This window comes from Lepidochelys olivacea, assembly GCF_965140295.1.
Source record: "Lepidochelys olivacea isolate rLepOli2 genome assembly, chromosome: 16".
Lineage (NCBI taxonomy): Eukaryota > Metazoa > Chordata > Testudines > Cheloniidae > Lepidochelys > Lepidochelys olivacea.
In genome coordinates, this window is record NC_140426.1 from 6,897,683 (window position 1) to 6,923,033 (window position 25,351).

General features: G+C 55.2%; 1 protein-coding gene across 7 annotated transcripts in view; it reads right to left on the minus strand.

Moving 5' to 3' along the window:
- Positions 1–255: 255 nt before the first annotated feature.
- Positions 256–25,351, minus strand: part of NDOR1 (NADPH dependent diflavin oxidoreductase 1) — a 47,296-nt gene continuing 22,200 nt past the window's right edge. For all 7 annotated transcript variants that reach the window (XM_084650258.1, XM_084650255.1, XM_084650260.1 and 4 more), the window contains 9 exons: positions 25,017–25,223; positions 23,184–23,305; positions 19,888–20,108; positions 18,101–18,208; positions 16,902–17,016; positions 15,814–15,960; positions 14,775–14,893; positions 6,497–6,591; positions 256–517 (listed from right to left, as the gene is read on the minus strand). In XM_084650258.1, coding sequence (XP_084506384.1) covers positions 373–517; positions 6,497–6,591; positions 14,775–14,893; positions 15,814–15,960; positions 16,902–17,016; positions 18,101–18,208; positions 19,888–20,108; positions 23,184–23,305; positions 25,017–25,223 — 1,279 coding nt within the window. In that variant the 3' untranslated portion in view covers positions 256–372. The remainder of the gene's footprint in view (positions 518–6,496; positions 6,592–14,774; positions 14,894–15,813; positions 15,961–16,901; positions 17,017–18,100; positions 18,209–19,887; positions 20,109–23,183; positions 23,306–25,016; positions 25,224–25,351) is intronic.

Below are 25,351 nucleotides of genomic sequence, written 5' to 3' on the forward strand. Positions count from 1 at the left end.
CCAGCGTGAGAAGTCTGGGGCCTTGGCCTAGACAGGCAAAGCACCACCATGGCTTGGCAAGGAGACTGAGCACCCCCTCCAGGCCAGGGGTGAGGTGCGCAGGTGGACGGGCAGCGTGCGGGACACTGATGTTGCTGCTATGGGTGCAGGGACTGGTGTGGGGACAAACCCAGCCACATCCAGGACCGACACCCTGGCACCGGCAGGGCAACTGTGCCGGCTGAGATGCCCTCAGACTGAAGTGTGAGGCTGATACAAGGTGCTGACGGGTTTATTGGACGTTGTCTGTGCCTGGACACTCCCACATAGCTACAAGTATTCGGCTGGGTGGGGGAATGGCTAGGAGCAGGCAGTCCCAGGCCCAGCTTCAGGCTATGACCAGGTTTCCATCTGGAAGCGATGGGATCTCTCCAAGGCTGTTAGATACTCCTCAGCTTCTGAAGGGGACAGGTCCCCTTCCAACTGGAACATGGATTTTAGAGCTTCTGCTACTGCTGCTGGCATTTGCTTGGCATTTCTGGAAGGGAGAAAGTCTCTATTGTAACTGCAAAGCAGAACACAGGACAGTCTCAACACATCTGCCCTCCCTGCTCCCCCGTAAGACCAGTTCTGTTCATTCCTATTGCCGATGGGGCTGGGGCAGGGCTTTCTGTGCAGTCCTGGATACAGTTTCTGTGCTGGGCTGGATACAGCTCTCTCACTATAGCTACCCCTCCTACTGCAGAGCTGCACAGTAGGGGTTGGTTTCAGCTCTGTTGGCCCGGTCTTGGGACCAAAACCAGCTCTGCTGCCCTGACCAGTACAAGGCGAGCTTCATCGGAGCTACACTCAAGCCCTTTCTCCAGCCCTGCCATGAGCACACAGCTATTCCCAGCAGAACTAACCTGGCTCACCTGGATGCAACCCATTGGCTGCCTTGTGGGTCAGTCCCTGCACGGTGGCTTTACAACCACGCACAGCAGCATAGGGCCCATGGGCACATTGCTGGACACAAGCCCCCTGCAGAGCAGCTTACACTTTAACCAATGTGCTCGCCAGACAAGGGAGGGTCCGACACCCAGCAGGGAGTATATGCCCGTGGGTACTCAGCTGAGGCACATGGCTGCGAGCAGGGGTTCCCAGGCATTAGACTCCTCGGCACAATGCGGCAGCCTGCCTGGCTTTGCACTGAAGGAGGCTCAGGGGGCTACCCTGGATACACAGCCCCAAACAAAACATTGGGTTCTAAAAGCCCTTGTGTCCATTCCCTGGCAAACGGGGCCACTATCTCGCAGTTCAGCTCCAAGCTCAAGCACTCAAAAACAAGGACACAGCCAGCTACAGAGTCATGAAGCTCAACCCCCCCCACCCCATCACAAACCACAGTATAAAGCCATGCTGTTTCATCATAGCGCAGCAGTCTTAAAGCAGCTCTGTGGATTGTTGGTGCTTTCCAAGTATTAATTCATGTATATATGTAAACATCCATTGTCTTCAGAGAAGATCCTTGGTGATCAAAATCACTCTAAAGGGATTTGTTAGGTGGGAGATATCCCTCACTACTTAGTAATTTGCGGGGGAATATGATAGCGGCTTATCTAGGGCTGCCACGGATCTTCTGTAGCGCGCAGAAGAGGGTCAGGATAGCAGGAGAGTGTTGGCTTGTTTGGAGTCCATGGCTGCCCTTATAAACTCACATGGCTTTGGTTAGGCACCAGCATGGATTCTGGCAGGGAATCAATTTGCTGACCACCGTAAGAGCTGAAAGGCCTCCTGAGACAATCTACATTAAATCAGTCAGTCATCCAGCGTGGATACATAGACTCCCAGGATCCTGAGCAGAATGCCCATACAGGCAGGCATTCAGCGAAGACCCTTGGGACCATGGACAGGCTGTATGGTAGCACTGGGTAATGATATTGTCCACCCCTTACTATGAAGCAACGGTCCCCCTGCAAGCTGGGTGATCTGTGATGTCCTGTAAGGCCAGAGTGACGAGCTACTGAGGAGGATCTCAGGAGGGCATTAGGGAGGTTCGTGTCACTGTCTGGAACTTCAGATGTTTCCTGGACTTGGCCAGATGTCTGTATCCCATGATGGGGGGCAGTCCTTTCTGCGGAACTGAATACCTTCCATCAGCCCTTCCGCAGGAGTTAGCCAAGGTCCTTTGCTGGGTCTACGGTACCCTCATTTATGGGTACGGCCGCTGTATCCACTTCTTTGGGCTGCAGAATGTCAAAGACACTGTGGGATTTCTCTTGTATCCCATTCTGAGTCTAGGCCTGTGCAACTCTGCCAAGCAGCTGGTCAATGAACCTGACCCTCAAAATTTTAAATCCAGGTTGGGAAGTTTTCTAAAAGATCTTCACTAGGTTCAAACAGGAATTAATTCAGGGCAGTCCTATGGCCTGCGTTCTACAGGTCAGAATGGATGGTGATAGGTGTGACAGAATATACCTGGAGTGGCCAAACTTACTGACCCTCCAAACCACATATGACAATCTTCAGAACTTCAAGAGCCGGGACGTGTCTGCTGGGGCTCGGGGCTTCTGCCCTGCAGGAGGCACCAGCCAGGGCTTGGGGCTTCAGCTCTGTTCCAGCTGAAGCCCCAGGGCCTTGCAGGTGCACCCCGCAGGGCTGAAGCCCCGCCACCACCCTCCTTGCTGGGCAAAAGTCCCTACCCCACCACCCTGCTGCAAGGTAGAGGTCCCAAGTTCCCCGCAAGTGGAGAATGGGTGGGGGGTATGAGGGGCTCTGTGAGCTGTACTTTAACTGTAAAAGAGCCGCATGCAGCTCACGAGTCACAGTTTGGTCACCCCTAGAATATGCCCCTGTCCACTACTGTAATAATCTTTGTACACAGCATGCTTTGCAAAGTATCATTTGAAAGCTCATAATTTGCTGGTCATTATTGTCCTAGTAAAATATGTGTGGCAACATTGTATGTGAATTTGGAAGATTCCACTGTATGGCGTTACTCACACATGTTCCAAGTCTGAGGAGTGGCCAAACCAGTTCCTTGGAGACAAAGGGCGAGCTGACACCTCTGCCACGTGTAAACAAGGTCAATGGGCTAAGTCAACCTGCTAAGTGGCCATTCTTTAGCAGGAAAGAGGGCTGGTGTGAAAAATCTATATCTTAGCAGAGAAACAGCATGGACTTCCCATCCACTGAGTCTGCCTGTCCCCATGCTCCCAGCAGGACATGCTTCTCAAAGAGAGGACAGGATGATAAGAGAAGGGGCAGACACCGCAATGGATCCCCTCCTCCTCTCTCTTTCTGTGCATCGATTCACTGCACCAGAAGGAACAACAGACGCAGCCATTACAAAGAGGAAGGGGTCTTGGCTTAAGATATTTGGCCAGTAAGACTGTTGAGAGCATGTGGTGAGAAAAAATTCAAGTTGAGTTTAACAGAGTTTGTTAAGTTAGCCATTAGTTGTGTTTTATCATTATTTTTCTCGTAACCATTTCTGGCTTTTATGCCTCATTACTTGTATTTACTTAAAATCTATTTCTTTGTCGTTAATAAACTTGTTCTATTGTTTTATCTAAGCCAGTGTGTTTAAATTGGAGTGTTTGGGAAACTCCATTTGGGGTAGCAAGGTTGGTACATATCAAAATTTCTGTTAATACAATGACAGACTTTATATGAGCTTGTCTTGTCCAGGGGAGGGCTGGGCAGTACAAGACACACATTTCTGGGGAAAGCCTGGAGCTGGGAGTGTGCTGGGGTCATCCTGAAGTATAATGCAGAGCCTGGGCGTGACTGGCTGGCTGCAGGTAACATGGCTGAAGCTGGGAGTGACTTACCTTCTGGAGGCTGTTTGTGAGCTGCCGCAGCAGCAGAGCAGTGTAAAGGGCAGCCCATGTTAGAGGGCAGGGGTGACTCAGCTACTCGCTCGTCTAGATTGTGCCCGGGGTATGTCACAACAGGGTTCCCCACTGGCCTGGGAATCGATTAGCGTGGGCCACTGGGACACCTACTCTGGGGACTGTCTGGCAACACCAACCACCATCGAAAGACAAAACATGGAGTAGGGGGTGGTTACTACAGTGCCCAGACTCACGGATATGGGTGGCAGGAAGCGGCTGGGGCTGCCCTTGGGTTAGGGGCAGTAAGACAGCCAGGATACATGCAGCCCTGACAGTGCTGGTGACTTGCAGACTCTGGGCCCACACACACAAGGCATATGCCCAATCCTCCAGCAAACAGGTCTCCCTCCCCTTTGGGTCCTAGCGCTGGGGCCAGGTGCTGTGTTTCGGCTCCTCCGTTTGAAAACGGTGACCAGTTGTTCTTTGGGATGATGGAGTTCTGAAATGCTCCCTGAACCATCCAGTTTTCGGCCAGATGACCCTGCTCATCGAGGCAGCCAGCAGGAGAGGTTTCCTGGGGAGGATGCTTAGTCCAGGCATTTCCTGGGTGACCAAGGAAGACATAGTGTGTACTTCCAGGAATGCAGGGGAGTCTCACCCCCGGGATCAGCGGAGAGGTTCCTGTTCTTGTTGCGGATTGGCAGGAAGCTGAGGAGGAACAGACCCTCCTGCTATTGCTATTAAAGAGGACAGAACTAACGATGCTCCATGTTAACGTAGCACTTTACATGCTCCGGGTGCTGGACAGACATTACATCTGCCTTCCCTAGCCCCATTCACCCGCTGACCTCACCGCACTTCACAGACGCCAGCAATGCCACGTAACTTCCCTGCGTGCGAGACAGCAAGTATTACCCTCATTCAACAGATGGGAGAATGAAGGTGGACAGGTGATGTGACTTGGCCAAGGCCACCCAGTGAGGCAGCAGCAGAGCCAGGAATAAGCCCAGGTCTCCTGGCTCCCACTCCTTGCTCTCACCACTAGACCCCACTCTCTGATTAACAACTGTTGGGATTTGACTGGGCTCAGATCAGAATTCGTGAGCACTGGGTTCTGGGCAGAGATCTCAGGAGCTGTTTCGAGGCAGCTGCGCAACGTTTAGCCAGTGACAAAGCTCAAGCCTGTAACCTGGCTGTGACGCAAGGCAGTGATGGAGTCAGGCAGCACGTGCAGGCCTGGCCAGAGGTGAGGGAGGCTGCTCCAGGAAGTCATTCTCCCAGGAACTAACGGAGGGAGACAGGAGACTCTAAGGAGCTAGGAAAGCTCCTATTCCTAAGCCACAGCACAGAGGATTGGCTCCTTCTGTCTGACATGGCGCACTGACATGGGCTACTGGTGATTTGGAATCGGATTGGCTCTCCTATGAGACGTGGCTTTAATAGCTTTGTTCTTTCCTGAAGATTATGTTGGGCTCTTCCTTTCCCTGGGCTTTACCCTGGGGATCCCAGAGGGCTGTGTGTGTAGGGAAGGCCAGGTGGGCAGGCTTGGATGAAATACTGTGAGCTGCAGTACCACTGCTGAGCTGGACGGGATACTGACTGGCAAAGAGAAGCACACCTGTCTGAAGGAACTGGCAGTGACCACCAGGAACACATTGCCAAGGAGACTGGAAGTCTTAGGGTCTCGCTGGCTGTCTCTCCGCTCCTGTAGTCCCACACAGCAATGATGGCCCCTGCCAGCAGCTGGCAGATGTCCTCTCTCATCTCAGATGTGGGCCACATTGTGCTCACTTGGGTCTTTGTCACCCTCCGCCAGATTAATGTAGCTGTGTTTGGGGCTGAAAGCTTCAGCTGGTGCATGATGTGCCCGGGGCACACAGATAGGTATATTGTGTGTGCTCTGCATTGGTTGACAATTGACTGCTGCGTGCCTGTCAAGGTTCTGGCAGTTTATAAGGCCCTAAGTGGTCTAGGCCCCAGCAATCTCAGAGTTACATGGGCCAGGGTGCTCGGGTGGAACTCACAAGGAGCTAGAGAGGGGGAGGGTATTTTTGTGTCATCTCCTTAGTAATAATGCTGGCTCGCACTTGCACTACAGAGCCTCAAGTCACCACAGTTGGGGTACCGTATTCAGGCTCTCTCCCCTATGGGGACTATTGGAATTCGGTTTGCAATTGATCCCTAGCTCCCAGTCCCTTAGGCAGGTCCTCTGGCCATCAGCACAGTATGTTCCGTTCGGGGAAATCCCTGGACTTCTGAGTTCTGTACAAGGGGCTCAGATACCATGAGCATGGCCCTCAGAAATGTGTGTTCTCAGTTCATTAAATACTGCGATCCCACAGGGAGAGGTATGCAGGGTGGCTAACCCCAACCAACTGCTTCCAGCTACCAAACCGACCTACAACTCTACCTGACACCACTTCCTGCCAGCTCCTGAACCTGCCGGCTGTGCCAATGGCAGGCTGAGCCCACTTCACTCTGCTAGGGCCTCGCCTGGCAGCCCGTGCTGATGGGAGCTTCTTAGCTCCGCAAGGGCTTACCCTGCAGAATAGGGGAAGTAATTCCTTGTCTTTTGCTCTTACATGAGGCACCACTACCCTGTTAATGAGAGGAAAGATGGTGCCCAATTATAATGTGAACCAGGCTCCAGCATCCAGAGCTGCCGTGGGAGAGCAGCGCTCCTGGTGCAGCGAGATACTCACCCCGCCAGGTAGATGTGAGCGTTCCCACGGCTCAGTAGATCCCAGACCAGTCCTTTGTTCTCTCTAATTCTGTGCTGAACATAAATCTTCTCCTCCTGCAGGGAAACACACACCCCATGCTAGCCAGCCATATCCAGTTATTGGTGTAGACACCAGAACTAATGCACCTTGCCCATCCCTAGGGTGAGAGCAGGATCGCACTGGTCAGTTATTTAGTGTTTCAACAGGCCAGTTTATTCTATGACATCAGAAGGCATCAAACCAGGCACTTTGTAGGCTCTACAGAATAAGGCCTTATGATCTCTGCTCACACAGGAGATCCTCAAGCTCACAGACAGATAAGGTCCAGAGGGCCTGTGGCACTGGGAGATGGCCACACATGGATCACACATGGAGCTGAGTGGCTACCATAAATGGTTTCCTTTCAGGACACCGATCCCGTCCCTGCCTCTCCCCCTCAAGCAGCTGTTGGCACGGGCTGAGGTGCTGCTGGGCCATAAGTCAGAGAAGCTCCAAGGAGCAGGGTCCCTAGAAGCAGTCCCTTCTCCCGCAAGCCAGTGCTGAAATAAGCAGGCAGCGCTGCACTTCTTTAGACAAGTGCCCAGCAAGGCACTCCTGCCAGCGAGAGTCCTGCACCTGTCCTGACTGCAGCTCCCCTACCTCACCCCAAGTGCCAGTGTTTGAGACCGCTCCTGCTGGCATCTGCTCCATGGCCAACCCGGGCTGTGAACCCCACTGCCAGAATCTGCCCCAAACCCCACTCCCCTCTGGGCCTAGAGCTAGCTGGTGCAGCGGAGAAAGTGGGCAGGGCTGGCCTGAGAGGAGGGGGCCAGGCTGACTAGGAGATTACCGGATTCAGAGCATCTCCTAAGCAGCCTCCCTCCAGCTGAGCTCCTACGGAGCACGGGCAGGAATTTAAAGCTGCCCTCCCAAGGCAGAATTCCCAGGGGAGAATGACAGAAGCACCAATGCCTCTGATGCAGCTATGCCCACAGGAGACAGCCTGGCACCCATCAGCCCAAGCACAGCCGGGCACTCGGATATCAGACGTCTAACTGCTCGTGCTCCACCACTGCCTGTCTGTACGCAGCCTGGAGACACCTCCAGGGTGGGCCAGCTGGGTGAGGGAGAGCATCTCCGATGGGTTCCCTCTCTGCCACTAGAGAGGGCTGGAACAACCTCAGCCGGAGTTGGGAGGGCACTGGGTGCACCTTTCACACTTGCCAGGGGTCTTTGGCATTGGAGATATAGCTGGGTGCGAGCCCAGGAGATTGCTGTCTTTTGCCCCTTTAGTCTGGCCCTGTAATGGTTTCTGCTCTCAGCAGGGAGGCTGGTCTGGGCAAGATCCCCTGCCAGACATCCCTGGCTCAAACACCCTCCATGCTTTCAGTGACATTCCCCCAGCCACTACAGAGCACCCTGCAATGTCACACCTCAGAGTAACTCACAGAAGTGGAGCAAGGTCCCATGGGAAGAAAATCAAAGGGAAAAAGGAGTTCAGAAGAGCAGTTCCTCAAGGAGACAGTATTAAAGACATAACTGCACACTATTCAGATGCGAAGGAAAGACAGCAAGAATAGTGAGAGGCCAATATGGCTCCATCAGGAGCTCTTTAATGACCTGAAAATCAAAAAGGAATCCTACAGAAAGTGGAAACATGGCCCAACTGATAAGGAAGAGTACAAAAGAAAAGCACAAGTGCGTAGGGGCAAAATCAGAAAGGCTAAGGCACAAAATGAGTTACTCCTGGCAATAAGAGGTTCTTTAAATACATTAGGAGCAAGAGAAAGACAAAGGAAAGCAAAGGTCCTCTACTTAGCAAGGAAGGAGAGCTAACAACTGAGGTCATCATGAAAGCTGAGTTACTTAATGCCTATTTTGCTTCAGTCTTCACTGAAGAGATTAATGATAATTAGATACTCAATAAAATTAATATTGACAACCAGACAGAAGAAACACAAGCCAAAATAGGGAAAGAACAGCTTAAAGAAGGGGAGGGATAGCTCAGTGGTTTGAGCATTGGTCTGCTAAACCCAGGGTTGTAAGTTCAATCCTCGAGGGGGCCATTTAGGGATCTGGGGCAAAAATTGGAGATTGGCCCTGCTTTGATCAGGGGGTTGGACTAGATAACCTCCTGAGGTCCCTTCCAACCCTGATATTCTATGATTCTAAGAATGTTTAGATAAGTTAGATCTATTCAAGTCAGCAGGGCCTGAGTGAAATTCATCCTAGGGTACTTAAGGAACTAGCTGAAGCAAACTCAGAGCCATTAGCAATTATCTTTGAGAATTCCTGGAGGATGGGAGAGGTCCCAGGAGACTGGAGAAGGGCGCAAACAGCACCTGTCTTTAAAAGGGGGCTCAAGGAGGACCCAGGGAATTATAGACCAGTCAGCCTAACTTCAATACTTAGAAAGATACTGAAGCAAATTATTAAACAGTCAGTTCGTAAGCACTTCGAGGATAACAGGGTTATAAGGAATAGTCAGCATGGATCTGTCAAGAACAAATCATGCCAAACCAACCTAATTTCCTTCTTTCAGAGGATTACTGATGTAGTGCACGGGGAGAAGCAGTAGACATGATATACCTTGATGTTAGTAAGGCTTTTGACATAATTCTGCATGACATTCTCATAGGTAAATTAGGGAAACGTGGTCTAGATGAATTTACTATGAAGTGGGTGTGAAACAAGTTGCAATACTGTAATCAAAGAGTAGTTATCAATGGTTTACGGTCAAATTGGGAGGATGGATCTAGTGGGGTTCCACAGGGGTCAGGCCTGGGTCCACTACTATTCAATATTTTCATTAATGACTTGGATAATGGAATGGAGAGTATACTTATAACATTTACAGATGACACCAAACTGGGAGGGGTTACAAGCACTTTTGAGGACAGGTTTAAAATTCAAAATGACCGTGACAAATTGGAGAACTGATCTGAATTCAACCAGATGTAATTCAGTAAAGACAAGTGCAAAATACTTCAGTTAGAAAGGAAAAATCAAATGCACCACTACACAATGGGGAGTAATGGTCTAGGCGGTTGTACTGCCGAAAAGGATCTGGGGCTATAGTGGATCACAAACTGAATATAAGTCAACAATGTGATGCCGCTTCAAAAAAGGCTGATAGGATTCTGGGGTGTATTAACAGGAGTGTTGTATGCAAGATACTGGTGAGGCCCCAGCTGGAGTAGTGGTGTACCACAATTTAGGAAGGAAGTGGGAAAACTGCAGAGAGTCCAGAGGAGAGCAACAAAAATGATCAAAGGTTTAAAATCATAGATCATAGAATATCAGGGTTGGAAGGGACCTCAGGAGGTCATCTAGTCCAACCCCCTGCTCAAAGCAGGACCGATCACCAATTAAATCATCCCAGCCAGGGCTTTGTCAAGCCTGACCTTAAAAACTTCTAAGGAAGGAGATTCCACCAACTCCCTAGGTGACACATTCCAGTGTTTCACCACCCTCCTAGTGAAAAAGTTTTTCCTAAGATCCAACCTAAACCTCCCCCACTGCAACTTGAGACCATTACTCCTTGTTCTGTCATCTGCTACCACTGAGAACAGTCTAGACTCATCCTCTTTGGAACCCCCTTTCAGGTAGTTGAAAGCAGCTATCAAATCCCCCCTCATTCTTCTCTTCTGAAGACTAAACATCCCCAGTTCCCTCAGCCTCTCCTCATAAGTCATGTGTTCCAGTCCCCTAATCATTTTTGTTGCCCTCCACTGGACTCTTTCCAATTTTTCCACATCCTTCTTGTAGTGTGGGGCCCAAAACTGGACACAGTACTCCAGATGAGGCCTCACCAGTGTCGAATAGAGGGGAACGATCACGTCCCTCGATCTGCTGGCAATGCCCCTACTTATACATCCCAAAATGCCACTGGCCTTCTTGGCAACAAGTGCACACTGTTGACTCATATCCAGCTTCTTGTCCACTGTAACCCCTAGGTCCTTTTCTGTAGAACTGCTGCCGAGCCATTCGGTCCCTAGTCTGTAGCAGTGCATTGGATTCTTCCATCCTAAGTGCAGGACTCTGCACTTGTCCTTGTTGAACCTCATCTGTGAGGAAAGGTTGAAAAAAACCTGGGCATGTTTAGTCTTGAGAAAAGAAGATTGAGGGGGGACCTGGTAAGAGTCTTCCAATATGTTAAGGGCTGTTACAGAGACGATGGTGATCAATTGTTCTCCAGGTACACTGGAGGGAGGACAAGAAGTCATGGGCTTAATCTGCAGCAAGTGAGATTTAGGTTAGATATTAGGTAAAAGTTTCTAACTCTTTAAGGGTAGTTAAACTCTGGAACAGGCTTCCAAGGGAGGTTGTGGAATCCCCATCATTGAAAGCTTTTAAAAAAAAGTTGGACAAACCCCTGTCAGGGCTGGTCCAGGTTTACTTTGTTCTGCCACAGTGCAGGGGGCTGGACTTGATAACTTCTCGAGGTTCCTTCCAGCCCTACATTTCTATGATTCTATGTAAACATAGTAAAGGGGTAACAGGAGCTTTACCAAATGGTTAATCAAATCGAAGAGATTGTTAGAGAGTCTTGAAACCTTGGTCCATACCCGTCTGTAACACCATCTACTTATAGCCAGTCTACTAACACAGGCTACTCACGTGGGCTTATGCTTATAAGTGCCATAAATCATTTACTAACCCATTAGAAATTATTGATCTATGCAGCCTTAATGCAGTGAGACCCAATCCAGACACTATGACAGGTGACTGACACTTCATTTCCACACCCACACTGAGCCAGGCTCTTGCAATTTGGTACATAAGTACAGGAAGATATCCCACGCACCAACTTGACCTCTGATGACCTCTGATGGAAGGGCAATTTCAGGACCCCTTTGAGCTACAGTCTGGAGATCTGGAACACACTGTCCCTATGGGAGATGTCCCCAAAGTAACCTGTGATACTGGCTGGCACTGTGGCACGCCATCAGTGTCATGAGTACATCAGTTATGTCCATTCTTTCCAGCTGGGACCCATATTGGGCAGGCTGCTGTAAGGTACTCTGAGGTGCACAGCTCTATTGATAAAATTTTGGCCAAAAACTTCACTAAAGGCGAGTGAGCGTGTGGCAGCCATGGCCACCCAAAGCTCAATGTCAGCATCATTGATATGAATTGGTGAAGTCCTGACAGCAGTCCTGCCAGGCTGGGGCTCCGAACAGGTTCTTAAAACACCCAGAGCTAGCTGGGAACACCAGTATTCCGGGTGGATTGTAAGCACCTACATTACAATGCGTCTAAACCTGAATGTGGCACACTGAAAATAAGCCAGTCAGATGGCTTTGGATTGGGATCAGTCTCTTTCCTGCTTCGGAAGAGGCATGGATGGGGCTGGAGAACTAGGGAAATGAGAGGGTGGTTGTGACACGGAGCCCCATTGGTGCTAGCTGGCAAAAGGCTCGCTGTTCTTCCAAGCAACTCCTGTCTCAGACCTGGCAAACTCACTACACCTAATACACCACTTTCATGGTATTTATCCATAAAGGATAGCAGGTCTCCAATGAAAGCTGGTCACTTATCAATACTCATTGTGAGATGTGTGTACGGTTGTATTTAAGGAATAATGTAACTATATTGAAAATTATGCCCTTATGGTCTTGGAGGGAAAGTGAAGCAGCAGGGAATCCTATGTCTTGGTGATGGCCATTCAAGCAAGAAGGAATTGTCACCCCTCTCTGGCTAGGTAGTTGTGTAATGTATTGCTCAGTTGTCTACCACTGCAGCAACCCAGAAAAGTCGATGGAAAACCATCAAAGATAACGATAAAAGATCAAAACCACCTGGCAGTGAGAAGGAACAATATGACAACAAGGGGATGGCCTTGTCTATGAATAAAGATAAAAGACTGATTCAGTATATCACAGGGTGGAGAAAGACACTCTATATCCATTCACTGAGGAGACACCTGGACAAACAGGGGTACTTCATGAAAGACTGGGTCATGGCTCCTTGGGGCCAGCAAATGCTGTGAAAGTCTGAACTTTGGGGGTGAGAAACTACGCTATTAGCTAAGAAAAGGCACTCCCCTCCCCCAGCCTGGGTGACACCGACATCAGCCCAGCACGCTCCCACATCCTTCGGTGACTCCGGCACAGCCTCTGGGCTCTTGCTCAGCATCCCGCCAGCCACTCTCAGGGCTGAAGCGCGTCATGCGTGTCTCTGGAATCCTGCTCTCCCTTCAGCCCAGGGGCAGATCACACTTGAAATGCTGCACCAATGCGGCTGTCCCACTGTCGCACTTCAGTGGGGACACCCCGGCACCAACAGGAGAGCGTCTCCCATCGCAGGTTCTCCACCTTCCCCAGAGGCAGGAGCTAGGTCACAGGAGGAGCCGACCCAGCGCTGTCTGCACCGGGGGATACCTCGCTCGGGGGCAGAGGGGGGAGATTTTCACACCTCTGAGCGACACAGTCATACCACTCTCAGCCTGTAGCGTAGACCTGGCCTCAAATGACTGGGAAGGGCCACTGGGAAGCAAGGGCCCCTGCAGGCCATGTGAACCCTGGAAAGGCTGTCACATGGCCTGAGTGGGGTGTAGCTTGTGCTAGGGACAGCAGGACGGTGGGGACCTGCAGCTGACAGTGCCAGCCCCTCACAAGCAGAGGGAACGCCCTCCCTGAGTGCTGGGCCTGTCTCTCAGATGGCCCAGCAGAGAAAGAAAAGGTCCAGCAGGGTCTCAGCCACCTGCTGGCCAAGGGCAGATACCACAGGTGAGCAGGCAGCAGCAAGGTGCGGGGCAGTGCCCTGGGGAGAAGCACAGTGCCATTAGCTAGCTGCACAGATCCTGCACAGGGGCCTCTCCCAGGCCAGCTCCAGTGCCCATCTTTCAAACAGCCTCTGGCTAGAAGGGGTCCCCCCAGTGCCCCAGGCAGGCCCCTCCCAGCCTTCTCCTGCCCAGGGAGGGCTCCTTCTGAGGCTGCAGGTCCCCCCCAGCGTGCCATGCCTCTTGCTGCACCTTCCACTCTACCCTTCCAGGGCACACAGCTCCCTGGCGAGGACATGCACTGGCTGGTAATGTGTGACCACGCTCCTTTTTGCCTTGTCCCTGGAGGGGGGCTTTGGAAATGACTGTTGTGCACTGGAAGCATTTCCACTGAATGTCCAGGCTGATCCCCAACCTCGTCTCTCTCAGGACTCACCTCCTCCCCTTCCCACACCGCGTGTTTAACAGCAGAAACAACATGACACTTGCCCTCTCTCCCACTGTCTGCCTTCCCAACCTGCAGCAGAGAGAGCTTGCTTTGGTATGGGGGAGGCGATGAGACCCGATGCAAGGGGCTCTCTTTGTAAAGAAAAGAAGTTATTGAGGAAAAGCGAAGGGCACCAAAATGAGGTTTGTGTTTCACCCTGAATGGGGCTGGTTCTGCTGAACCAAAAGGGAGGGGAAGACACCAAAGCACTTTACAAGGGATTTCTGAAGGATTTGCTGCTTCCCAGAGGCGCAGCCCCGCTGGCTGGGATGTGCAGCTCTCTGGCAGCACACAACAAGGCTACGCAGTGCTTTAGGACAGGAAACAGAGGAATATCCTAACTAGAGGGGAAACGCAGGCAGGCAGAACAGCTCCATCCCAGCTAGAGTCTGGCAGACAAATCCACAGGACAGTCAGTGACTCAGCCAGGCCAAGTCATCTGGAGACAGGCAGCACCCACAGCCCAGTGCCCTCAACTCTCTGCTGGGCACTGGTTCATTTGTGATGGCACTTCACTGACAGCCTGCACTTCACGCAGCACAGGGCTAACACAGCCCCAGTGCCCCCCTCCTCCAGAGCTCGCCCCAGCTCTGCCCAGGAAAGGAGATCCCTTCCCCAAGGACTGGGCGCATCGAACCAGCCCTGCAGGCTCAGGGAGCCGGATTGCAGAATCCCAGCACTGCTCAAGGAGATGGGAGGTCACTGATTCAGCCTACAGCACAGCAGCCTAACTGGCCTGTCCAAACCACTTACAAGCACCAAGCCCCTTGTGCGACTGCCACGTCCCACAGGGAGGGGGGCCATGGTACTGGCCAAGGTCCAGGACACATCAGGCTGCAGTTCTAGTTTGGATGCAAGGCTCCCCTCTCCCCCGATCTGTGTCCTGCTCCAAGGTGTCTGCCATTTAGCAACGAGCCCCTGCCATCCTGCAGCAGGTGGGGGTGTGCTCTGCCTGTCACTCAGCAGGAGCTCAGCAAAGCCATCCCACACTGAGAGCCCATCACAGGGCACTGTCCCCTGGCCCTTGTCTGCACCCGCTGGCGGCCGCTCCTTGCACAGTTACTAACCTGGTCCCTGGAGAAGGCTGTAAAGAGAGTCAGGTGCCCGCTCTTCACCAGCTCCTGCCATTCAGCCCTGCAGTAAAAGTCCTTGGATTTCTGGCGGCAGCCAAAAAATAAATAGTTCCCTGCAGAGAAATCAAAGGGAAACATTGGAGTGAGCAGAGCTCCCCGAGGACTCGACTCTGAGCGGAGACACAGCCAGCCTCCCCAAGGGTGCGGGGAGGGGAGCAAACGTCAGGAGCCAGCCATGGAGGGCACTGGGCCCAGCCCTACAGGGCAGCCTACGAGATGCTCCAGAGAAGGCCCCGTCCAAAGCAGGACCATGCAGAAAATTGCCCAGGACTGGCTCTGGCCTACATGAACTGTTCGCTTTCATCCTTAATCCCAGGGGCCGTCTGTGGAGACAACAGGGCCCAGCATGCAATGCTCGCACTCCAGTCAAACCCTTGGGGCTCAAAAGGAAGCCTGCTGGGACCCGTGGACTCCATGGACTGCCGTTCAGACACAGGCAGCTCTGAGCATGTGTCCGATATTGCCCTTGCTCTGGCCTGCCCTGCTCTTTGCCATGGGACATAGGATAATTGACCAGCCCCCTTCTCCGAAGGGCCCAATACCAGGAGCCCCCAACCCCCAGCTCGAGGGCCACCCACCAGGGATTCCCCCAAGTCTCCAAGGTTCTGCCCCCCACCCACAGCCCTGAAGGGACATCAGAACTGCCCTTCCCTGGGCAGAGCATAGACCCTCCAATCTGAGGGGGGCCCCCCTCTTCCCATGGGGCCCATGTACCAGAGACCCGCCTCACAGGGCCTGAACTCCAGAGGCCCCACTTGTCCCACCCTGCTCCAGAGGCCTGGCTGCTGTCCCAGGGACACAGTCCAATAGCGCAGCCGGGGCCTTGTGCAGTCGCTATGTCCCCACGGACAATTTATTCTGGTCCACTTCTTGTACCCGATCTCCTGAGCCACACCCCTCCCCCTTGCCTTGGGCGCACCCCTCGGCAGCAAGGAGGGGGCCTGCAGGAATCATTCCCAGGCGAGCTCCTCACCCTTCCTGCCATGTGCAACGCGCTCTTGTATGGCTGCTCTGAAGGGTGCCACTCCCGTGCCAGGGCCAATCATGATTATGGGGGTGTCTGGCTCTGCAGGGAACTTCATTCCTCCCCTCTTCACCCACAGAGGCACCCGGACATCCCCTGCAAAAGGAACAGGCTAGGTACAGTCATGCCTCAACCACTGCAGGTCCTAGAACTGCAATTGCAATGTAAGTGACAGGCGTCCGCCGAGCAGAGCACTGCCCTGGGGGCAGCTCGGCCCTGTGCCAGCCAACCGTTATCCTGCGCTATAGGGAGAAGTACAGATGGAGCAGAGAAGGAAGCAGCAAACGGCATGTTATGGGCCCGAGGAACCCGCTAATTGCTGCAGCCCTGTGGGCACGCTCAGAGCGTTTGGGGAGATGGACTAAATATGACCCCATCGTTCTTCCATCCATGGAGCCAAATCTTTATTGTTCTACCAGGCGCTGGAGTGAACCCCAGAGACCATGCCAGCAGGTAGCAGCACCAGGGCCAGCTCCTCGCACAGACCTGGCCCCGGTGGGCGGGAGGGGCCGTGCTGGAAAATTGGTCACCCCGAGGATGGCATTCGGGGCGGCAGGATTGACCTCGGTGAGAGCAGCGTGGGAAGGTCCAGCTACCCTGACAGATGGATGACTTCCTGCCCCGCATCTCCTCCTCGGGGATCCCCGTGAGGGAGCAGAGGGCCACGCCCCTAGGGAGGGAGAGATGGACAAGGGTGATGCATTTAAAGGAAACACTTGCCTGCCCAGTGTCAGTGCAGGACCCTGGAGGCTGGACTCAGCACTTGTTCTGCAGGAGGGTTCGGAAGAGGGAGAGGAGCTCGGGTCCTTAGGGTGGGGACAGTCAAAGAGAGGCTGCGTGCCAAGGGGAAAGCAGGGCAGTGGGTCACTGTTCACAAAGTACCATGAAGAAGAGGGAGGCAGTGCGTTTGGCCTCTCGCCAAGCTAACCCATGCCCAACTCCATGCAGGCTCTCTCTGACACAGAAGGGGGCATGCCCATAGCCTAGGAGCAGTGGAGCACCCAGAGCTCTGCCTGTGATATCGAATGACCAGTTACCTTGCTGAGGGTTGAGGGATGCCAGCCAGGTAGAGCAGAGGCCACGTCGGGGTTTGCTGAGACGAGTCTTGTACTGCACCACAGCCAGGAGGATCTGGAGTCTGTTGGGGAGAGCCTGGGGGCAGAAAGGTGCAATGTGAAACAGTGGCCCAAGCCAGAGCAGCCTGGGTGCTGGGCTGAGCAGAGTCAGCCAGGCCCTCCCGACTAACACCATGGAAGACCAGGGCAAAGCCCCTCAAAGGGCACCTAGCCCAGCCAGAGATGAGTACGGGGGAGATGGTGCAGAACCAGAGGGACTGACGGACTCTGCTGATGCGGTAGGAGATGGGACACGGGAGCGGCTGGAGCACTGGTTTGCAGGAGGGGGCCAGTGGTCAGACTGGGGAGGCAGTTCCTGGGCCCTGTGCTCTCCCCACGCGGTTTGTACTTCCTAGCCTGAGGCTGCCATTTTGACAGCAGAACAGGGAATTCCTCCTTGAAAGTTCCGCTGTGACACCCTGACCAGCCAGCTCCCTGCACGCACAGGGCGCCTCGGATGCAGGAGAGAGTCCCAGGAGAAGCCCTCTTGACACAGGTAGACCGAGGAGACTTGCCAGCCCCGAAGGCTTAAGAACCCCAGGACGGAAGGGAAAAGCCAACTGGCTACTGGGCAACTCTTCAGCTCATCTTCACGCCCTCGCTCACCCCACAGGACAGGCTCCTTAGTCCCATCTACTGGTGGCAACAGGCAGCCACTACACCCACTGCCTTACCTGAACCATGCTGGCAATAGGGTACTACTGTCACACCCACAGCCAGAGGCAGGGCGGCCCAACAGTCCCCACGTGCGGCATGCCCAGTCCAGACACCCCTCACCGCAACGCAGCCTTCTGTCCACAGGGCAGGGGAAATAGCAGGGCCCATCCCTTTGGCTACATTCAATGCCAAAGCTCCTGTGGCTCCCAGGGGCGCAGGAGTGAGGAAACATGAGTGGCCAGAGCGGGAGGTTGGTGCCCCAAAGAATTAGCCATTCAACAGTCCCCACAGCAAGGGGCGGAGCCTGCGAGAGTTGTGGATGTCTGCAGGATACAGGAGCAGACAGCTCCTTCCTCTCTGGGCACTTGTTGGGGTCCCGAGCAAAGAGCCTTCTCGAGGCAGTGAGTTGTTAGTCCTAGCCCCAGCAACCTACGTGGGAGAACAGGCATGCTGGAGCTCCTTACCAGCATGGAGGAGGCGATGGAAAAGGCACGGGGCTGGATCCGGGGGATGATGTCTAGCAGGTAGTCAACTGGAACAGCACAAGCGGTGTGAGGGAAATCGCAGAGGACCTGGAAACACCAAAGAGATGTGAGAAAGGAGGACAGGACCAGGGAGATGGTCTGCCCTTCCTTCGGGATGGGCCCATGGAGAGAAACCCCTAAACCTGGCAGAAGCAGCCCTTTACTCAGCTGCCCAGTGCTGGCAATGACACAGATGGCATATGCCCAACACCCCTTCTACACAGGAAGGATGTTGACAAACTGGAGAGGGTTCAGAGAAGAGCCACGAGAATGATACGAGGATTAGAAAACCTACCTTAGAGTGACACTCAAGGAGCTCAGTCTATTTAGCTTAACCAGTCAATAAGTACCTAACTGGGGAACAAATATTTAATAATGGGCTCTTTGATCTAGCAGAGAAAGGTGTAACACGGCCCCGTGGCTGGAAGTTGAAGCTGGACAAATTCAGACTAGAACGAAGACAGACGTTTTTAACAGTGGGAATAATTAACCTTTGGAACAACTCACCAATGGTCGTGGTAGAGTCCCCATCACTGGCTATTTTTATATCAAGGTTGGATGTTTGTCTAACTGGTCTGCTCTAGGGATGACTGTGGGGCAGGTCTCTGGCCTGTGCGATGCAGGGGTCAGACGAGATGATCACAACGGTCCCTTCCGGCCTGGGAGTCTCTGACTCTACACACTGCTACCACTCAGTTCTCCTGGAAGGCAACCTGGGAGCGGGGCAGCCTGCAGCCGCACCCTCAGCACTGGTAGGTCCTCCCGATGTGCTTGTGCTCTGCCCCCCTCCACACCAGAGCCCTCCATGGGGTCCCGGCCTTGCCTCGTTCACAGAGCGCTCTGCACCGAGGAAAGGGCACCTGGGACTGTGGAGAGCGCTATGTACAGGACACAGTTTCAGCACTGGGGCATGCAAGCCCAACCTTGCTGCTGGTGTCTAGGGCTTCCTGGCCAAACAGTCTAAGCCCATAAAGAAGGTTCTTTTCTTGCCCTTCCTCCCCTGCATTAAAAAACCGGGAAATTCCATAGGAAAAAAATATGTGTGAACAAAGTTGCAAATTAAGTCCAAGTCAGGGAATGTCCAGGTCACGGTGCCTTTGTACATGAGCATTTACAGTGTGTGCATTACACCCCGGGTCTTTCAGCACAGGACCACGTGCATTGCACAGTTCCCTGTCCTCGTTCAGTGCCCAGCTAGGACAGCGTGAGGTGAAGGAGATGGGACTCCTCGTGAAAGAGCCCTTAGCCCTCCAGGAGGATAGGGAAGTGGGGCTGGGGTCTGTGCGAGGGATGAGAGGAGCAGGGGGGGAAGTAATCACGTGCAAGGAGGGCACAGCCTAATCCTCCACCACACTAGGACAACCCCCACCACTTTCTCTTTGTTTCCTCAACTTCCCACCCCTCCACTTGCCCCCCAGCTCATCCTACCGCACCCCTCTGCAACCCTCCGTGGCCTCCAAGGGCTGCCTGGGACTCTGCTCTTGGCTGTTACGGGGACTGCGCCAGAGTCACACTTCTCCACAAGGGCCGACCTGCTGCCCATCCAGGGCAACGCTGGAACAGGCACATGGCCCTTACTGACCCTCGCTGTAAAATATCTGTGCTTTACTTCATCTCCATTTGCCCAGCTTCAGGGAGAGGGGCAAGGCCAAGCAGAGCCAAGAACCCAGTGCAGCTCCCTACAGAAAGTCCCCACTCTCCCCGGCAGGTTCCTCCAGCTGCCCTACCTCCAGGGTGGTCCTGCGGGGCCGGCTGCAGTAGCTGCAGAGCTCCTCCTGGCCCTGCGCAGAGCTGAATTCCTGCAGCTTCTCACGCTCCAGTTCGTTTGGCGAGAACCAGGACAAGAGCTCGAAGAAAGAGCGACGGGGAACACAGGAAATGTCCAGGTAGCAGGCAACCAGGAGCTGGATGGTGCACGGCTGCGGCAAGTGGGCAGGAAGGGGGGTTCCTGCAAGGGAAGGGATGAGGCCAAGAGAGCTCTGGAGGCTGGCGCTGACCCAAGTAAGGGGCAAGAAGCCTGGCTGCACAGCTGCCCAAGGAGCTCCCCCCAACCCCGCCTAGGGCTGCCTCAGGCTTCGCTTCCGCTCAGAGCCCGACTGGAGCAGGAGAGGCTCTGCAATAGCAGAAGGCAGGTACGACGCAGCGTGGGAGTGATGCTGCAGCCAGCTGAAGTGGATTCTGTTGTTTCTAGGGGAGGCCAAAGCAAGAGTAACTGAGTCACCCCAGCAAATGGATTTGCCAGCACATGGGGGAGTTCAGTCGAGTCGAACCCAGTGGAAGCTCCCCAGGACAGGTGATTTACCTGAGCTGTAACTGAGCTTTGAGCTGTGGGTGCAGAGGTGTGCTGTACTCAGGTGCGTTTACACATAGTGCAGGAAGAGTCTAAGACGTTTTTCCTACAGCAGCATCTGTTAGGGCAACAGGCGCTTTGTGTCTCCCACGGCTATTTAAGGGTGGCACCAACCCAACCCCCCTCAGTTCTTTCCCTCGAGAGAGGCAGACTAGACCTATGAAGAGGGATGGAGCGTGGGTCGTGGAACACACGTCTGCATCCACAGCTCAAAGAACGACAGCGGCAGGAAAACCATCTCCCGCTCTCCATTCCCTAGATGCAGGCACACCTGAGTGCAATGCACATCTGCAACCGCTTGAGCAACCGGCCACAGCATTGTTCCTGCCAGCCTGAGGAGTCCTCACTGCTCTCCTCCCCTGGTCACCGGCACAGCCACCACTTCTCACCCCATACCCGTTTGGCCCATAGCCTGAGATGGGGGAGGCTGGGAGTGCTGCAGAGAAGAGTGGGTGCTGACCCACAGTAACAGTGATTTTCTTAGTGGTCTTGTGTTTGTGGATCTCACTCTCGATGCGCGGGCACCTCTGGGATGTGAGAGGTGAATCTTTGATCAGCAGGGTCTGTTGGCCTGTGACCTGCACATCCTTGTGCCCCGCCCGCCCGCCTGGGGGCTTGTAGGGCAGAGCAGCCCTGCCTGTCTCTTAGTCCCCTTGCTAGTTCAGAACCTTAGCAGAGATGGACGATGAAAGGAGCAGGGCTGGCGGGGTGGCTGGGGGGCCACACGGACAAACCACCTCAAGCAGTACAGCTACTGGAAGATCTGTCTCCTTCCAAGTTTCTGTCCGGGTGGGTCCCCGCTTGTGGTGGGGGACCTACCCAACCAACCGGCGGTAGCAAGGACTCCAGACCTGCTCTCCTGAGGCCAGATCTGGGCGATAATGTATTGTAAAAGTCTGCGCTGGGTTCTGCATAGAGTCTAGCCCTCTGGAACAGCTTCCCAACAGGAGGTGGGGGGGGGTGGACAAAGAATTAATTAGCTTCAAGAGAAAGCTGGACAAGTGTCTGAGTGGATTGTACGATGGGGTTGCTTGTGATGGTGGGGGGGGGGCTCAAACCAGAAGGGACCTGGCTGCTATGTCTTACGTACCTAAAACTCATGCATCAGGTCTTCAGCTGGGGGATGCTCCCCTCCCCACCCTGTACTCTGGGGTTTGGTTTCTTTCCTCTGAAACACCAGGGCTGGCCTGGCTGGAGATGGAACACTGGGCGGGGAGGGCCAGGGCTCAGAGGTGGCACGTTCTGTCTCTCAGGTGATTGGCTGGATGGATCTTGCTCACCTGCCTGGGGCCTGGCTGATTGCCCTATGTAGGCTCAGGAAGGAGTCTTCCCCCAGCTCAGATTGGCAGTGATCTCAGGGGTGCTCACCTTTCTCTGCAGTGCGTGTATGCAGGGCACTGCCAGGATTATCTCACTTAATCATTTCCCTGACACTGGTGCACCTGAGTCCCTCCTGTTCTCTGCCTGTGGGCTGTGACGCTTTGGTCTCATTGCGGCTGCTGCGGGTAGTGTGCACGTGCTGGTGGCCTGTCACGCACAGGAGGTCAGAACAGACGAGCCTGGGACCCCTGCTGGCCTTACAGACTCCCAGGACAGGAGCGCTCCTGAGGCAAGCTGAAGAGACTGGCCGGGCTCCAGCTGCTTGGGCTCTGACTTCTGACCACTAGGAGAAGAGCTGCACTAAGCACATGGCAATGGGCCGGGCTGGCCGGGGCGGGTCTCGGGGCGCGTGGCAATGGGCCGGGCTGGCCGGGGCGGGTGGCAATGGGCCGGGCTGGCCGGGGCGGGTCTCGGGGCGGGTGGCAATGGGCCGGGCTGGCCGGGGCGGGTCTCGGGGCGGGTGGCAATGGGCCGGGCTGGCCGGGGCGGGTGGCAATGGGCCGGGCTGGCCGGGGCGGGTCTCGGGGCGCGTGGCAATGGGCCGGGCTGGGTCTCGGGGCGGGTGGCAATGGGCCGGGCTGGCCGGGACGGGTCTCGGGGAGCGTGGCAATGGGCCGGGCTGGGTCTTGGGGCGGAGATGGGCTGGGCTGGGCTGGCCTCGGGGAGGAGATGGACCAGCCCAGTGCTGATTTCTGGGGCTCTTATGAAAGACAAAGGAGGAAGACTAGCTCCTGGGGTCTCACCGGAGGAGCCACTGGTGCCCGCTGGGGCTGAAATGCTAGACCAGAGGGGTAGTCTGGGCTGGTCCCCGAGTGATGCCGCTGGGGCAGTCCTGGGCCCTTGGGAGGGACGTGTCTGGGTGTTCCTGCGGCCCCCACACTGAACCCCTGGAGCTGACACAGGCGGTAAAGCGAGGAGCCCCCCGACGGGTCAGCTCTGAGGAGAGGCAGCTGTGATGCCGAGGTGGAGCCCAGAGCTCCGTCTCACCGCCCCGGTGCAAGGGGGAACTGAGGGGCCCGCTCTGCCTGTCATGCCCTGAGGAGAGGGGAGGGCGAGGACGCAGGCTGGACACTGCTGGTCAAATCCCAATCTCACACTTCTGCAGTGGGACCACACGGCCAGCGCTCTCACGAGACAGAGCTGAACAGTCCATCCATCAGTGGCTGACTAGCTCTCCTGCAATCTCCCAGGCTCCAAAGCACAAGAGAGCAGAGACGGGAGCTGGAGCAGAGCCGCCGAACGGGCGGCCCCAGCCTGGCACGGAGAGGAAGGAGCAGGGGGTGGGGAGCGTACCGGGCTCAGAGGGCTTCAGCACAAAGCATCTCTCTGGATCCAGGCGCAGAAGCTGGCAGAAATGCTGCACGTCCTCAGGGGCGTTCCGGGGCTGGACCATCAGCACGTCTCCCGCCTGGTACCTGCAGGGCATGCAGCACACATGCCAGCTCCCCCCCTGCACAGCCAACCGCAGCAGAGGGAGGGCAGGGAAGGGAGCTCAAAGGCCACTGAGAGGGCAGGGTCTGAAAGGGGGATTGCCAAGCAGCGGAAGGAAGGTGGAAGCCTGTTCCTCACTGCAGGGCCCCCCCATGTGTGGAATCACTCTGCCCAGCTCCCTGCCGCCTTGGTTTCCAACAGCAACAAACGAATCCCGATCAGTACATTACCCTGACCCAGACCGGGGGGCAGTGCCGTCCCAATCCCCAGTTCGGGCCAAAATACAGCCCAGCTTTCCACCACCTCTGCTGAGTAGGGAGCCAGCCCAGCAGGGGTTACATGGCTGGAGAGCAGGCACCACTGGGGCCGATTAAACCACGGGGCCCAGCATCCTTACAGAAACCTGGAGAGGAGTGGCCAGGGAGCGGGAAATGGAGCCTGCACGGCCTGGCAAACAGAGTCATCCCTTCCTGTGGGATCAGGTCAGCTCCCCTCCCGAGCAGCGCCTGCCTGGGGCACCACTCAAAGAGCTGTACAGTGGCAGTGAACCAGAGCGGTGGGGCCCACCGTTGCGCAGGTGGACGACTGACAACAGGACAATGAGGAGAGGTGCAGAAAGCCAAAGACTGATGGCCCTGCACAGACTGATAAACCCACTGAATGAGTCTCTGCTCCGGCCAGCAAAAGCCCCCTGGAGAAAGGAAACCCCCTTCTTCAGGGCAGTGATCCAGCAGGGACAGGGGGTGGCTGAGGTCACGGGGTCACTGCCACAGAAAAACACCTTCCAAAGAGCAGCAGCAGCTCCTGCTCTGTCTTGAGCACGGGGGCCACACTGGGGTGTGAAACTGTATGGAGGGCTGGGTAGGGAAGGCTGTGCCCCCCAAACAGCCTGGCCCCCGCCCCCATCCACTTCCCCCCCACCTCAGAGCCTCCGACCCATCCAACCCCCCCACCTCGCTCCTTGTCCCCTGATCGCCCGCTCCTTGCATCCCCTGCCCCTAACAGCCCCCCAGGACTCCACCCCCATCCAACCTCCCTGTCCCCTGACTGCCCCGACCCCTATCCACACCCTGTCCCCCGACAGGCCCCCTGGGCCTCCCACACCTATCCAACCCCCCTGTTCCCTGTCCCCCTGACCCCTATCCACACCCCCGCCCCTGAGAGGCCCCCTGGGACCCCACCCCCTATCCAACCCCCCCCGCTCCCTGTCCCTGGACTGCCCCCACAACCCCCTATCTACACCCCCGCCCCCTGAGAGGCCTCCTGGGACTCCCATGCCCTATCCAACCCCCCCATCCCCTGACCGCCCCACCCCAGAACCTCCGCCCCATCCAACAGCCCCCTGCTCCCTGTCCCCTGACTGCCCCCCGGGACCCCCTACTCAACTTCGCTGCTACACGCACATGCCACCCCCCCCCCTTACCATGCCGCTCAGAGCGGCAGGAGCTCGCAGCCCCACTGCCCTGATGGAGCCAGCCGCGCTGCCCATGTGGTGTGGCTGCGGGGGAGGGGGGACAGCAGGGGAGGGGCCAGGGGCAGCCTCCCCGGCCAGGAGCTCAAGGGCCGGGCAGGACGGTCCCATGGGCCGTAGCTTGCCCACCTCTGGTCTGGAGTCACTGTGAGCACAAGGAGGGGCCAGGGCAGCTCCCGTTCCACGCATACAATAGAAACCCAGTGGGCCTAGGGGTGACTCACTCAATCCCAGAGCCTGTGACATCAAACTCAATGAGCCGGACGTCCTGGAAGTGTGATTCCGCCGTGACCCTCTGGTTGGACACCATCTGGGCAGCAAAGGGGCGAAGCTCTGAGGGGGCCTGCCTGGCTGCCTCCTGCCGGGACTGGCCCCCGTCGCAGCCACTGGAGTGCTCCTCCAGAAAATGCAGAGTGAACTTGGAGGGTAAACTGCAGGGAAGAACAATGTGGCACAGTCAGCTCCATTGCATGACCTCTCTGGGCCAGGAATGGTTAGCACCAGTCACCCCCAAAGCCCGGAGCATTGCCTGGGTACCATCTGCAGGCTACTCCCAAAC